Source organism: Microtus oregoni, unplaced genomic scaffold (assembly GCF_018167655.1).
Source record: "Microtus oregoni isolate MIOR12 unplaced genomic scaffold, Mior012 000016F_ref0000370, whole genome shotgun sequence".
NCBI lineage: Eukaryota > Metazoa > Chordata > Mammalia > Rodentia > Cricetidae > Microtus > Microtus oregoni.
In genome coordinates, this window is record NW_024543075.1 from 17,088,192 (window position 1) to 17,102,153 (window position 13,962).

Here is a 13,962-nt window from a genome sequence, read left to right on the forward strand (position 1 = left end):
TAGGAGGCCAAGATGTGACTCAATAGTGGCACACTTGTCTTGCCTGCACCAGGCTCTGGGTTTGAGTCTCAAAACTTCCCTCCCTCCCCCAAAAAAATGCTTCCTGATATAGGGCTGGCTGATCCTAAGGAGCATCTCACTCAGGGCTCCCTCAGCCAACCAGCTAAACTGCTTCTGTAGGCCTTTTCTGGAATAGGCCCTGAACCCATCCATCTCCCCCACCAGAGACTTAATTCAGCTCCATCCTCCTGGATGAGGACATGGGTCTATACACAAGGCTGGACATAGAGGCCTGGCCTGCCACCCTCTGGGCACACCTGGTTCTCCTTGCCCACTCTGCCCTGCCCAGCACCACATCTAAGCTCCCCTTAAGAGGATCTGCCCTAATCCTCTTCCATTCATCCCTCTGGGAGGATGAGTGGGTGTTAAGACCAGTGCAGCTGTTAATCCTATTTTTTCCCAACTATGATCCTGGGAGCAGCTGTGTGGATGTTGTCTGGGCTCTTGGCCAGAAAGTAGGGACTCAGCAAGAGCTAGTATCCCAGGAGGTCTCGCTAGCTCAGACACATCAGCTGTGACTGCCAACAGTAGGTCAGGCTGCCTTGAGAGTGAGCTCCCATTTCTAGAGTTTTGGAGCAGGGACTAAAAGGGATTCCAGATCAGAGGATGGACCAAAATTCCTGACTGGGGTGGAGTCCCTGAAAGCCGTGCATGGTCAAAATTCTTTGAATGCTTGCTTCTCCAGGAGCTGACCAACCAGGGGGAGGGTAAGCACACCACATCCGAGACCTCCAAACATCGACTCCTCTCTCGGGACCCAAGTCCATCTTCCTGAGCGCTTGGAGACCTTAAAGTCTTGGTTGGAACTAAGAAAGGACGATTGTGAGAGTAATGGGACCTAGGCATTGTGGGAATACCAGGGGGTTAGACAATGGAGAGGGTAAGGAGTAGAATATAGCTGGCTCTTTGTGGTTCTGGCCTCTTATTTACTGGGGATCACCAGGGAGACTTGAACACAATATCAAACCTGGGGACCATTAGCATAAAGGATGTAGAAGTCCTGTGGTTTGGGCTGAGGAGCCCCAGGTTTGGAAGTCCTGGTATGATCCAGTGACCTGTGAGACTGGAGAGATGACTCAGTTCTTGCCTGCCTTTCAAGTTTGATTCCCAGCACCCACAAGGTAGCTCGCAAACAAATGTAACTCCAGTTCCAGGGGATGGAACAGCCTTCCTGAGCACCAGTCCTCAGGACATGGTGTCAGTAAACCTTCATACATGTGAAATAAAAATAATTTTTTCCCTTAAAGATATGGTTGCCTTGGATATTGAGAGAACTTTAGTAAAGTGGGAAGCCTTAAAGAGTACAGCAGGGTGGCTTTGGTCTAATTTTGCTTCTCTTGCAGAGAAGGCCCACTCACCAAGGTCATGGAAGAGGAGGCTACAGAGGCCAAGTCCCCAGGCCCCTGCTACAAGCGCTCTGGACGCCGTTTTAAGTGCCTGTTCTGTACAAAGACATTTCCAAATGCTCCCAGGGCAGCGCGCCATGCTGCTACACATACACCCGCAGACTGCACAGAGGAGGTGAATGAGGTCCAGCCAAAGGTGGATGCAGAGCCCAAGGCCGAGGAAGCCAGTGGAGACAAGGTGTCTGGTTCAGTAGCCAAACCCCGGCCCTATGCCTGCCCACTGTGCCCCAAGGCCTACAAGACAGCTCCTGAGCTACGAAGCCATGGGCGCAGCCACACTGGTGAGAAGCCCTTCCCGTGCCCAGAGTGTGGCCGCCGCTTCATGCAGCCCGTGTGCCTGCGTGTGCACCTGGCTTCCCATGCGGGTGAGCTGCCCTTCCGATGTGCGCACTGCCCCAAGGCTTATGGTACACTCTCTAAACTCAAGATCCACCAACGTGGGCACACAGGTGAGCGGCCCTATGCCTGTACCGACTGCGGCAAGAGCTTCGCTGACCCTTCAGTGTTCCGCAAGCATCGGCGCACCCATGCAGGCCTGCGACCCTACAGCTGCGAGCGCTGCGGCAAGGCCTACGCTGAGCTCAAGGACTTACGTAACCATGAACGGTGGGTGAGACCCCTGGATACGGCTGGAAAGCTTAAGTGGGAACTAGTATCTTAATAGATTATGCCAATGGGGAAAGGGGCAGGTGGATACTTAACCTAAAAATAGGAGACCTGGTTGGACAGGTCAGGCTGGGTGGCAGAGCAGAGTTCCTGGAGATGGAACCCTGAGAGCGGGTGGGGTCTTATTGGCCTCGGTTCCTGTACAGCCACAAAGGGGTATCTGTCACTCACGGGGGAGGGACATATGTGGGTAGGTCCTAGGAAAATGGCTCTTTAGATGTTTTGTTTGGTTTTGGTTTTGAAAACAGAGTTCTTTAGTTGGCTGGGCTGGCCTAGAACTAACTTTGTTTTGGGGGGTTTTGTTTTGTTTTGTTTTTTGTTTTTTGAGACAGGGTTTCTCTGTAGCTTTGGAGCCTGTCTAGCTTTTGTAGCCCAGGCTGGCCTCGAACTCACAGAGTTCTGGGATTAAAGGCATGCACCACCACCACCTGGCTCTGGAACCAGCTTTTTATAGACCAGGCTGGTCTAGAACTCACGGAGATCTGCCTGCCTCCCAAGTGCTGAGATTAAAGGCGTGTGCCACCAGTGCTCGGCTAAATGTCTTACTCTAGGGTCCTGTGGCTCTTAGAGAATTGCAGCTCAAACAGGCTGTGGCTGTCCCACGTGAATCTGTTGCCGTCTAACCAGGGCCTCCGTTGCTCCACAGGTCCCACACAGGTGAGCGCCCCTTCCTCTGCTCTGAGTGCGGGAAAAGTTTCTCCCGATCCTCTTCCCTCACATGCCACCAGCGTATCCATGCGGCCCAGAAACCCTATCGCTGTCCGGCTTGTGGTAAAGGCTTCACGCAGCTCAGCTCCTACCAAAGCCATGAGCGCACGCATTCGGGCGAGAAGCCCTTCCTATGCCCTCGCTGTGGCCGCATGTTCTCTGATCCCTCAAGCTTCCGCCGCCACCAGCGGGCGCATGAGGGCGTGAAGCCTTACCGCTGCGAGAAGTGCGGCAAGGACTTCCGGCAGCCAGCCGACCTGGCCATGCATCGGCGAGTGCACACCGGCGACCGCCCCTTCAAGTGCCTGCAGTGCGACAAGACTTTCGTGGCTTCCTGGGACCTCAAGCGGCATGCATTGGTGCACTCAGGACAGCGGCCATTCCGCTGTGAGGAGTGTGGGCGAGCCTTTGCTGAGCGAGCTAGCCTTACCAAGCACAGCCGCATGCACTCCGGCGAGCGTCCTTTCCACTGCAATGCCTGCGGGAAATCCTTTGTGGTGTTATCCAGCCTCAGGAAGCATGAGCGTACCCACAGAAGCAATGAGGCTACAGGAGCTGCCCCCCAGCAGGAACTGGTACTGGGACTGGCGCTGCCTGTAGGTGTCGTGGGTGAGGGCACAGCCGCCCCCGTGGCAGGCGCAGGGCTAGGGGACCCTCCAGCTGGGCTGCTAGGGCTACCTGCAGAGTCTGGGGGTGTAGTAGCCACACAGTGGCAAGTGGTGGGCATGACTGTGGAGCACGTGGAGTGCCAGGATGCTGGCGTTGGGGAAGCTCCTGGTACCCTAGGAGATGCAGGGGAGGTGGGGGGTGAGGAGCCTGATGAGAAGCCTCCACAGTTTGTGTGTCGCGAGTGTAAGGAAACTTTCTCCACACTGACATTGCTACGCAGGCACGAGCGCACACACCCAGAGCTCCGGCCCTTTCCCTGCACCCAGTGTGGTAAGAGCTTCTCAGACAGGGCTGGGCTTCGCAAACATAGCCGCACCCACAGTTCTGTACGCCCCTACTCTTGTCCCCAGTGTCCTAAAGCTTTCTTGAGTGCCAGTGACCTGCGCAAACATGAACGCACTCACCCTGCGCCCATTGAAACCCCCATACCCCTGGAGCCTCTTGTGGCTTTGCTAGGAATGCCAGAAGAAGGGTCAGCTTGAAGCTGGTAGCTCTCTCTGCCACACTCCCAGATGCCCGTTACCAGTTTCCACATCCCTGCCACTGAGCAATTGGCTCAGCTCTCAGTCCACTAAGAGCAGGGGACAGTGGAGGCCGGCAGCGCTTGTGAGAGACACTCATTAAAGCATTGGCTTTGACAGCAAGCCGTCTTCTGTATTCTGGTTGAGTTAAACTTCAGTGGAGGTTCCAGATTAATACAAATTATAAGGGTCTTGGTGGTGGTTTCTTTTGTGACAGGCTCTCACGACTTAGCCTGATCCAGAACTCACTGTATAGCCCAGGCTCCCCTTGAACTCAACCAATCCCCCTGCCTCAGCCTCCCAAGTACGAGGATTCCAGGTGTTTACCACCACAAATGGTTCCTAGAAGGGTCTTGCAATTCATTGTTTGCCAAAGTATATTTTGGGTTTCTTGTGAAAGAGCTTTCAGTAGTCAATCAGGACAGGAGTGTGTCTGTGCCTCTTGAGAATTCTTGCTGATTAAAAGGTGTATTGAAGTCCTGCAATGAAAAACCTGTGTAGCTTTGCTTAGCCTACACTCAGGATAATGAAACCTTTACTGAGTGCTTCTATCTGCTTAAGATAGTAAGCTGGGCTTAAGCAATCGGCTGGAGAAATGGCTCCACTGCTAAAGGCTAAGGCTCACAGTAAAAAAGTACCCAGCTTGTCTCTCTAGCTACCTTTAAAAAAAATTCTTCCCTGGGTGTGAGACAGCTAAAAAAAGATGATCTTTTCTGTTTATCACAGTAACACATTAGGAGACATGCTTGGAGGAAAAAAAGATCCCTCTTCACATCAAAACCCATGAACTACAAAGGAATAAACCTCATTTTAAAAGTGCTGGCTGGGCATGGTGGTGCGCATCTTTAATCCCAGCACTCAGGAGGCAGAGTCAGGCGGGTCTCTGAGACCAGCCTGGTCTGCATAGTGTGTTTCAGGATAGCCAGGACTACATAATAAAAAATGCTAATAGGTAAGGGGATCGCTGTGAGTTCAAGGCAATCTTGGTCTCCATCAGGAGTTGTAGGCCACATGGTGACACAGGGTTTTATCTTGGTGGAGGAGCACTTGCCTTCTGTGTGTGAGGTCCTGGGTTATATCCACAGCATTAGGAGGAAGAAGTTGACTTTCCCAGTTTAATCTTTAAATTTACTGCCTGTGCAGCTATGGCTAGCATTAAATTCACAGTGCAGCCCAAGCTGACCTGAAACTGGTACTCCCGCCTTAGCTCCCCAAGCATATGCCATCACACCTGACTGTCTTTTGTTTGTAGGGGAAACAAAACCTAAGGGTTTCCCTAACCTGTGTGATGCTAGCTGGTTGTCAGCGCAGTGAAACCAAACTTGGGAGCAGATTAGTTTGTCATTTCCCCAGATTAGTGAGATTTGTATCAAACCTGGGGCTCTTTGCTGTCCAGACTCTGACCGGCCTGTGAAGTTCACAGCAATCTTCCCAGGGCTGTGACCATCAGTGTTTTCAATATGGTCATATGTCACTACCACAGCTAGAAAATGAAGATGACTTGGGCATGTGGCTTGCTACCAGCCTGATGTTTGCCTGTTTGGCATTATTGATGGTTTTGGAAGCATCCAGCAGCACATTAGCTGTGCCATTATGGTGTACAGAAAGAGCCCAAAGGACTTTTCAGTCCCCAGTCTGAAAATCCAAAGCTCATGTGGAACATGATTAGCACTCGCCCTACCACTGAGCTACACCTCCAGCCCATGATAACTTAAAAAAACAAACAAACAAAAAACAGAGGTGATTGATGCTAAAAACCAAAGAATTAGAGTAGAAAATATGTGATTGGTACAAAAATAAAAGTCAGCCAGTAGAGTGAGAAGATCCGGAAGCAGCGTGAGTGTGTCTGTGAACTCACTGCAGTGCTGATGTCCAGCCCTCTGTCGTCTTTATTTTGAGACAAAGTTGACTAGACTTCCTCCTGCTGAGCAGCTGGTACAGACTTGTACCACCAAGCCCAACACATTTATCATTCATTCCTTTTTGTTTTGTTTTTTTTCAGACAGTTTTACTGTGTAGCCCAGGGTGGCCCTTGAGTGTTTGCACTCAGCATCTAAAGTGCTGGGTTTACTGACAGCTTCTGTGAATTTTTTAATGATAGATGTGATGTTCATATCACTGGGGAAAAGATAGAGTAGTCCATAGCTTCCCTGAAAAATGTCTGGATGAGACCACGAATTTTATCTCCATCATCATGTGAGCATACTTGCATGCATGAACACACACACAGGGAAGATACCCAGGACATGGGTTATTCAGGTGTAGCCCATATGCCTGTAATCCCAGCACAGGGAAGGTGGAAGCAGGAGATCAGGATTTGAATGCCAGCCGTGGCTACATGGCTGATTTGGAGGGGTCTCAAGTAAAATGAGACTGTGTTTCAAATCAAAACAATAATAATTTAAAGCAAAAAGCCTGTTACACAGAGAAACCCTATCCCAAAAAACAAAACCCAAAAAAAGAAAAAAAAACAGGGTGAGGCTAAAATTTGCAGACAGAATTTTGGAGCATGGAGGGACAGAAGCCATTAGCATGCTCTCCTTAGGGTCAGGTTACATACGTCCTCAGATTCTCATGGAATGCATCTTTTAAAAAACTTTATAGTTAGACAGGCAGTGGTGGCATACACCTTTAATCCCAGCACTTGGGAAACAGGCTGGCAAGATGTCTGAGTTCGAGGCCAGCCTGGTCTACAGAGTGAGTTCCAGGACAACCAGGGCTACACAGAGGAACCCTGTCTCTAACCCCCCCCAAAAGTGTGTAGGCACGTGTACCACAGTGCACATATGGAGTCAGAGGACAGCTTGGGAGTCAGTTTTCCACCATTTGGGACCTAGGGATGGCAGCAAGCTCCTTTACATGCTGAGCCACCTTGCCCACCTAGCAGGCTTCTGAAGAAGATTCTAGGTCATACATTATAGCACCCCCTTTCCATTGTAGCTGTAGCCCTAAGTGAGCCAAAACTCCCTTCCTAAGCTCTTTCTTTTCTTTTCCTCCTCTTTGAGACAGAATCTTGCTATACAGCCCCCTCCTCTCTCATCTCCCTGTGTTAGCCCAGACTAGCCTTGAGCTTGAAGTGATTCTCTTGCCTCAGCGTTCTAAAGGCTGAGACTACAGCCGTGTCCCATCAGACTGGGATTCTGTGCTCTTGTGAGAGCTGAGAACCACCACGTTGGCAGTATTGGGAAGCTCACCTGCAAGCTCACATGCTAGTCATGGGGGACATTACAGCGAGCAGCCGTAGTTCAGGAATGGTAAACCAGGTAGTGAGCCCCAGGAGACAGAGAGTCTTAATGGCAGAGAAAGCAGAAAGTAGTGTTTAGAGGGAAATCTTTTGGGTTCATGAGATGGCCCAACCAGTAAAATGCATTTGCCACCAAGTTTGACAACCCAAGTTCTATAGCCAAGAACCAAATGTGAAAGGGGAGAACTGGTTCTTAGATGTCCTCTGACCTCCCACAAGGAACATGGTACATGCACACACACACACACACACACACACACAGTCTAAAATGGGGGGGGGGGGTCTTTAGAGTTGAGAGTGTAGTTCCGTGGTAGAGCATTTACTTAGCTCTTAATAAGGACTTTGGTATAATAAAAATAAGTTCTGTGGGGGGAGGGGAGGGCATGGGTCTTTAACACTGGTACTCTGGAGACAGAAGGAAGTGGACGCTGAGATGGTTCATCTAGTAAAGCCACCAAGGCTGCTGACCTGAGTTTGATCACTGGAACCTACATTGTCGAAGCAGAGAATTCACTACCGAAAGTCCCCTCTTGACCTGCCGTGCACTCTTGACACAAATGCACACCAACACACAGAGACACACAATTAAAACAGTCATAAAGTTCATAATTTACTTATAAACTTTCTGTTTTTAATTTTTAATCATATGTTTCTATGTGGGTTATATGCATGTCAGTGCAGGTGTTCATAGAGGGTGTCGGGTCCCCTGGAGCTGGAATTACAAGCAATTGTGAGCCACCCGATGTGGCAGCAAGTTCTCAACAGCGGAGCCATTTCCTCCAGCTGCTGTAAATGTATTTTTACAAGCTATGTATGTTTTTATAGCTAGAAAGCCTTAGACTTAAGATACTTGGCTTGTTTTGAGTTAATTTCTGTAAATGGTTTGAAGCAGGTGGTTCAACTTCATTTTTTGCCTATGGATTTTCAGCTTCAGAAGCATCTGTTAAAAAGACCATTCTTTTGTCTATTGAATTGTCTTGGCTTTCTTAAAAAAATAAATAAACTACCTGTAAATATGAGGGGTTTTGTTTGGTTTGTAGCTGGGGATCAAGCCCAAGGCCTGGCTCATGCCAGGCAAATGCTCCATCTAGGCCACACCTTCATGTCTGCCATTATGCCAAACCACACTATTTTAATTATTGTAGGATTTTTAAAAGATTTATTTATTTCTAAGTTGGTTTTTTTTTTTTTTTTTTGATTTTTCAAGACAGGGTTTCTCCATAGCTTTTGGTTCCTGTCCTGGAACTAGCTCTTGTAGACCAGGCTGGCCTCGAACTCACAGAGATCCGCCTGCCTCTGCCTCCCGAGTGCTGGGATTAAAGGTGTGCGCCACCACTGCCCGGCTTATTTCTAAGTATTTTGACTGCGTGTATGTCTGTGCACTCAGAAGGTGTTGGGTCCCCCAGAACTGTTGCTACGGATGGTTGCAAATGACCGTGTGGATGCTGGGAACTGAACCCTAGATCTCTGCAATAAGTGCTCCTAGTCACTGAGTCATTCTCAGCCCCCTGGTTAGTACAATTTTTTTTTTTAACTGATAGCCAGTTTTATTCAGGATCCAGATAGCATAGACTATATTCTTAGACCAATTTACATTATTACCTGGAGATAGAGACAGCAGGGGCATTCTGAACTGTCAAGTCATCAACGTTTGGAGAACAGCTGCTGAGCATGATGGGAAAAACTCAACAAACTGCATCCTCTGAAAGTTTGCTGAAGGCATAAAAATGTCAGTTCACATGAAGTTTCAGACTACAAATTTCTTAAAATTACAGGTAAATTCAGGCAAGCTGCAGGAAATAATATTGGTTAGCAATCTACGGTTTACAGCTACCATAAACTGTTGTTAGCAGAGGAAAAATGGAATCTTAAAATATACAGTCAACATTATTAGTGGAATTAAAGGAGTAGTTGGAAAATGGAGAATCATAGCAAAAGAGGTGGGCGTACTTTTTTGATGTTCAATAGAGGTACTATCAGAATTAGCAAATTCTCACACAAAATCACTAGTTTACTAATTAGAGGATACACATCCTCCCTAAACATATGCAAAGATAGAGCCTCCCACTGTGAGGCCCCAAAGCAAATTTCAATAAATTCAGCAGATAATGGACAACGCTATCCAGTCACAGCATAAACGCAATATTATGTTCAAGGCTAAACAGCAATATTTGTTTGGCTTTAAGTACCAAGTATAACACTGATGTTGATTGTTAGTGAATACTGACCTGGAAAGACTGGGGAAAGAAAGTTTCTACTGTTATTATATTACAATATATGTGAAATTTGTTAAATATTTAGGTTTTCTTGTTTGTACTCCATTTGACTTTCTGCAATTGCTCAGTAATTTATACATTTAATCTTGGTCAGTCCCTTGATTATGGTTGACTATAATATCTCATTTTAATTGATTTATCTATATTCATTTTTCCTTTTCATACTGAATTTTATTTATTCACATCTAGTCTCTTTCTGTGGTTATTCTACTGTAGCAGAAGCCAAGTGATTATTATAAACATTGTGATTTTTACAAACAGGTTTGATTTTTGAAAAGCATCACAAACTTAGGGACTCCCTATATTCTTACTTATATATTGCGTTTATGGTTAGTACAATTTTATAGGAACTTCAAATCAGGGCCTATGAGACTTCCAACTTGGTTACTTTTTTTTTCTCCCAATTTATTTTACTTCAAGAGTTTGCTTTTGTTTTTTTTTTTTTTTTTTCTGGTCTTACAGTTCCATTTCTTATTTTACTATGTAGTTTTTTTTGAGGACTGTGTTTGAGAGTTGCATGGTGGTTCCCAAATTCACTATGTAGCCCTTGCTGGCTTCGAACCCTCCATTCCCCTCCTGCCTCAGCCTCCAAGTGCTGGAAATTATTGACGTATGTCATCACACTTATGTCCATTTTGACTTTTGGATCAGATTGTCAGATTTTGCTGTCAAGAAATTCAAAAAGCTAGTTTAGGCTTTGGTAATTGTAGTGAATCAGTTGATCATTTGTGGCATATTACCATCTTAACAATATTACGTTTTCTGATCTGTGAGCGTGGGAAGTTTTAAATTTAATTAGATATTTATTTTAATTTTTAAAGTTTTTTTTTCTTTTTTTTTGTGGGGGGGGGATGTTTTTCAAGACAGGTTTCTTTGTGTAGCCCTGGCTGTCCTGGAACTAACTGCAGAACAGGCTGGCTTTGAACTCAGAGGTCCACCTGCCTCTGCCTCCCAAGTGTAGGGATTAAAGGCTTGCACCACTGCCACCTGACCTCAAAGATTTATTTTTATTGTATGCATGGGTGTTTTGCTGGGGTGTGTTTTGTTTATGCACAATGTACATGCAATGCCTGAGGAGGTGTTGGATTCTCTGGAACTGGAGTTACAGACAGGTGTGAGTTGTTATGTTACCTGGGAATCTAGTCCAGGACCTCTGGAGGAGCAGCCAGTGCTCTTAACCTCCAGGCCACCTCTCTAGTCCCACCCTAGATCTTTCTTTCAACAGTATTTTTCATTTTATCTATAAATCTTACACTTCTGTTGTAAAATTTATAACAAATTATTCTTTTTGTTGCTCTTACAAATGAATTGTTTTTTCCTTCACGACATTTAGTTTGTTTTGGAACAGGGTCTCATACAGTCTCCACTGGCCTCAAACTCACTATGTAGCCATGGCTAGCCTGGGACCTTCTTATCCTCTGCTTCTCAGGTGCTAGACTTAGAGACTGGCTTAAGAGGGTTGTTTCATCTGTTTCGCTTTTGGATCAGTACAGTCTTCTGATATAAGGAGGACATTCCCTTTCACTCCTATTGTGCTGAGCCTTTTTATTAAAAAGAGGTTTCAGGGGGTCTAGCGTGGCTTGGAATTCAGTAGCCTAGAATGACCTTGAACTTCTGAGCCTCCTGAGTGCTAGAATTGCTGGCTGGTGACCACCATGCTTGGTTTATTTGGTGCTTGGGATCAAATCAGGCCTTTGTTCATGCTAAAACACGCGCTCTGCATCCGCACCTCAAGTTCATGCTAAAACACGCGCTCTGCATCCGCACCTCAAGTTCATGCTAAAACACGCGCCCTATATCCGCACCTCAAGTTCGTGCTAAAACACGCGCTCTACATCCGCACCTCAAGTTCGTGCTAAAACACGCGCCCTATATCCGCATCTCAAGTTCATGCTAAAACACGCGCTCTACATCCGCACCTCAAGTTCGTGCTAAAACACGCGCTCTACATCCGCACCTCAAGTTCGTGCTAAAACACGCGCCCTATATCCGCATCTCAAGTCTCTAATGTGCTGTTTCCTATATGAAAACGAGTTACATTTTATCAAATGTATTTTCTGTGTCTGTTGTGATTATTCTATGGCTTTTGTTCTTTATTCTACTAATAATATGTATTTGACTTCTGGATAGTAAACCAAACTCGTATTCCTGGGATAAATACTACTTGGCCATGTCATATAATACTTTTTCACATGATGTTGGGTTTGATTTGCTTTGCTAATATTTTATTGGAGATTTCTGTGTCTGTATTCCCTAAGGTTTTTTTGGCTTTGTTTTTTTAAGATTTATTGATTTTAGTTCAAGGCCAGTCTGATCTACAAAATGAGTCCCAGGACAGTCAGAGCTATATAGAGAAACCCTAAAAAAAATAAATAAAATAAATAAAAATAAAAACGCTGGGTAAGGCAAAAGCAGGCAGGTGGATCTCTGCGAGTTTGAGGCCAGCTTGGTCTATGGAATGAGTTCCAGGACAGTCAGGACTATTACACAGAAAAACCCTGTCACAAAAAAAGATTTCTTCATTTTAATGCTTGAGTGATTTGCCTGTGTATGTGTGTGTGCACCAGATGTGTGCTTGCTGCTGCAGAGGTCAGAAGAGGGCATTGGATACCCAGGATCTGGAGTTACAGAGGTTGTGAGCCCATCATGTGGGTGCTGGGAACTGAGCCCAGGTCCTCTACAAGAGCAGCCAGTGTTGTTAACTGCTGAGCCATTTCTCTAGCCCAGGAATTTTTTCCCTCGAGACAGGATCTTGTGTGACCCAGGTAGGCCTCAGACTAGCTGTGCAGCCAAGGATGACTTTCAGCTTCTGATCCCCTCCTTGCTTTTCCTGAGCCCTGTGAGTACAGCTGTGCCTCACCTTACTATGTCCACTTTGTGTGGTGCTGGGATCCAGCCCAGTGCCGTGTGCTCGCTACACAAGTACCCTACCAGCCGAGCTACGCCTCCACGTCCCTTCATAAGAATATGCGTGTGTCATTTCCCTGGGATGTCTTTGTCCAGTTTTATTTTCAGAGTACTGTCAATAAGTCTTTTTGTTTTTATTTTATTTTATTTTGGTACAGGATCTCTCTATGTAGCCCTGGCTGTGCTGGAAACTCATTGTGTAGACCAGGCTGGCCTCAAATGCCTCTGTTCCTGAGTGCTGGATTGAAGGCATGGGTCATCACGCCTACAGTAGTGTCTAGAAGTCTTGATCTCTGTCCCTCACGCATCTTCTTCTCTCAATTCCCTTAACTCTCAGTTTCCTGCCAGCTCTTGTGTAACTGGTGAATGCAGATTCATAGGCCCTGGCGCTAAGACAAAAGCTGGCGTCAGCTTTCCATCTGTGGACTGTGGTTATTATCCCCTGTGAAGAAACAGGCTCACCCTGGGCTCAGTCCCCAGGAAAGGAAGGGGTGGCAGGAAAAGCAAGAGGGAGGAAAGGAAGGGGGGGGGAGGAAAGAGAGAGGAGGGGGAAAGGGAAAGAGGGAAGAAGGGAAAGGCTAGGTGTGTGCACACTTGTGACCTCAGCATCTGGAAGATGGAGGCAGGAGTCTCAGGGCCAGCACAGAAAGAAGATGGCTTCCTCAGGGGAGGAGAGCACTTCGGGCTAGGGCTAAAGCTGAAGCAGAGGGAGCAGCCGCATTCTGGACTGCGCTGAGGAGCTGAGGAGTGGTGGAGACCAGTCAGTTCTGGACTGCTGAAGCAGCCCAGCAGAAGCCTTCCTGCCCCGAGTCAGCCTTTGTCTTGGTCTCTCTGCTGTCTCCGTCTCCTACCTAGTCCGTCAAGCAGACTTCAGCCACAGTAGCTTTACCAGGTGCATGTGCCTATGTGTGCACACGTGTGTGGGATCCAGAGTCAACATCAGGGGTTTTCCTCAATCATTTCTCTGTCTTACTTTTTTATTGTCTCTCTTGTTTGTATGTTTGTTTTGTTTTGTTTTGTTTTTGAGACAGGGTCTCCCTATATAACCGACTGGCCAGGAGCTTACTATGTAGACCAGGATAGTCCCAAACTCACAGAGTTCTGCCTGCTTCTGCTTCCCAAATGCTGGGATTAAAGGGTTGAGCCACCACCCCTAGCAGAGCTACCACCTTCTTTTTTAAGACATACTCTCGCTGAATGTGGAATTCATGAATTTGGCAGCCTGGCTGCCCCGCAAGCCCTGTGTCGTCCTTGGTCTTCCCAGGCCGTATGCCCTTCTCTCCCATGGGTGCTAGCTATTCAAATCCAGGTCCTCATGCTTCTGCAGCAAACACTACCAACTGAACCAGCTTCCTCGCCCTTATTTGGGTTTGTTTTGTTTTGTGAGACAAGGTCCTGCTACAGAGCCCAGGCTGATTTGAAACTCAAAATCCTTCTGCTCCAGCCTCTGAGTGCTGGGAGTACAATTCTGCGTGCCCGTCCCCAGCTTCTGACTCTTCATTCTG

At 47.0% G+C, this 13,962-nt stretch overlaps 1 protein-coding gene across 3 annotated transcripts in view; it reads left to right on the top strand.

The window, feature by feature from the left end:
- The window catches only part of Znf668 (zinc finger protein 668), a 13,445-nt gene extending 5,916 nt beyond the window's left edge, over positions 1 to 7,529 (top strand). For all 3 annotated transcript variants that reach the window (XM_041665979.1, XM_041665978.1, XM_041665977.1), the window contains exons 2-3: positions 1,404 to 2,072; positions 2,779 to 7,529. In XM_041665979.1, coding sequence (XP_041521913.1) covers positions 1,426 to 2,072; positions 2,779 to 3,991 — 1,860 coding nt within the window. In that variant the 5' untranslated portion in view covers positions 1,404 to 1,425 and the 3' untranslated portion in view covers positions 3,992 to 7,529. The remainder of the gene's footprint in view (positions 1 to 1,403; positions 2,073 to 2,778) is intronic.
- The last annotated feature ends 6,433 nt before the right edge of the window (positions 7,530 to 13,962 follow it).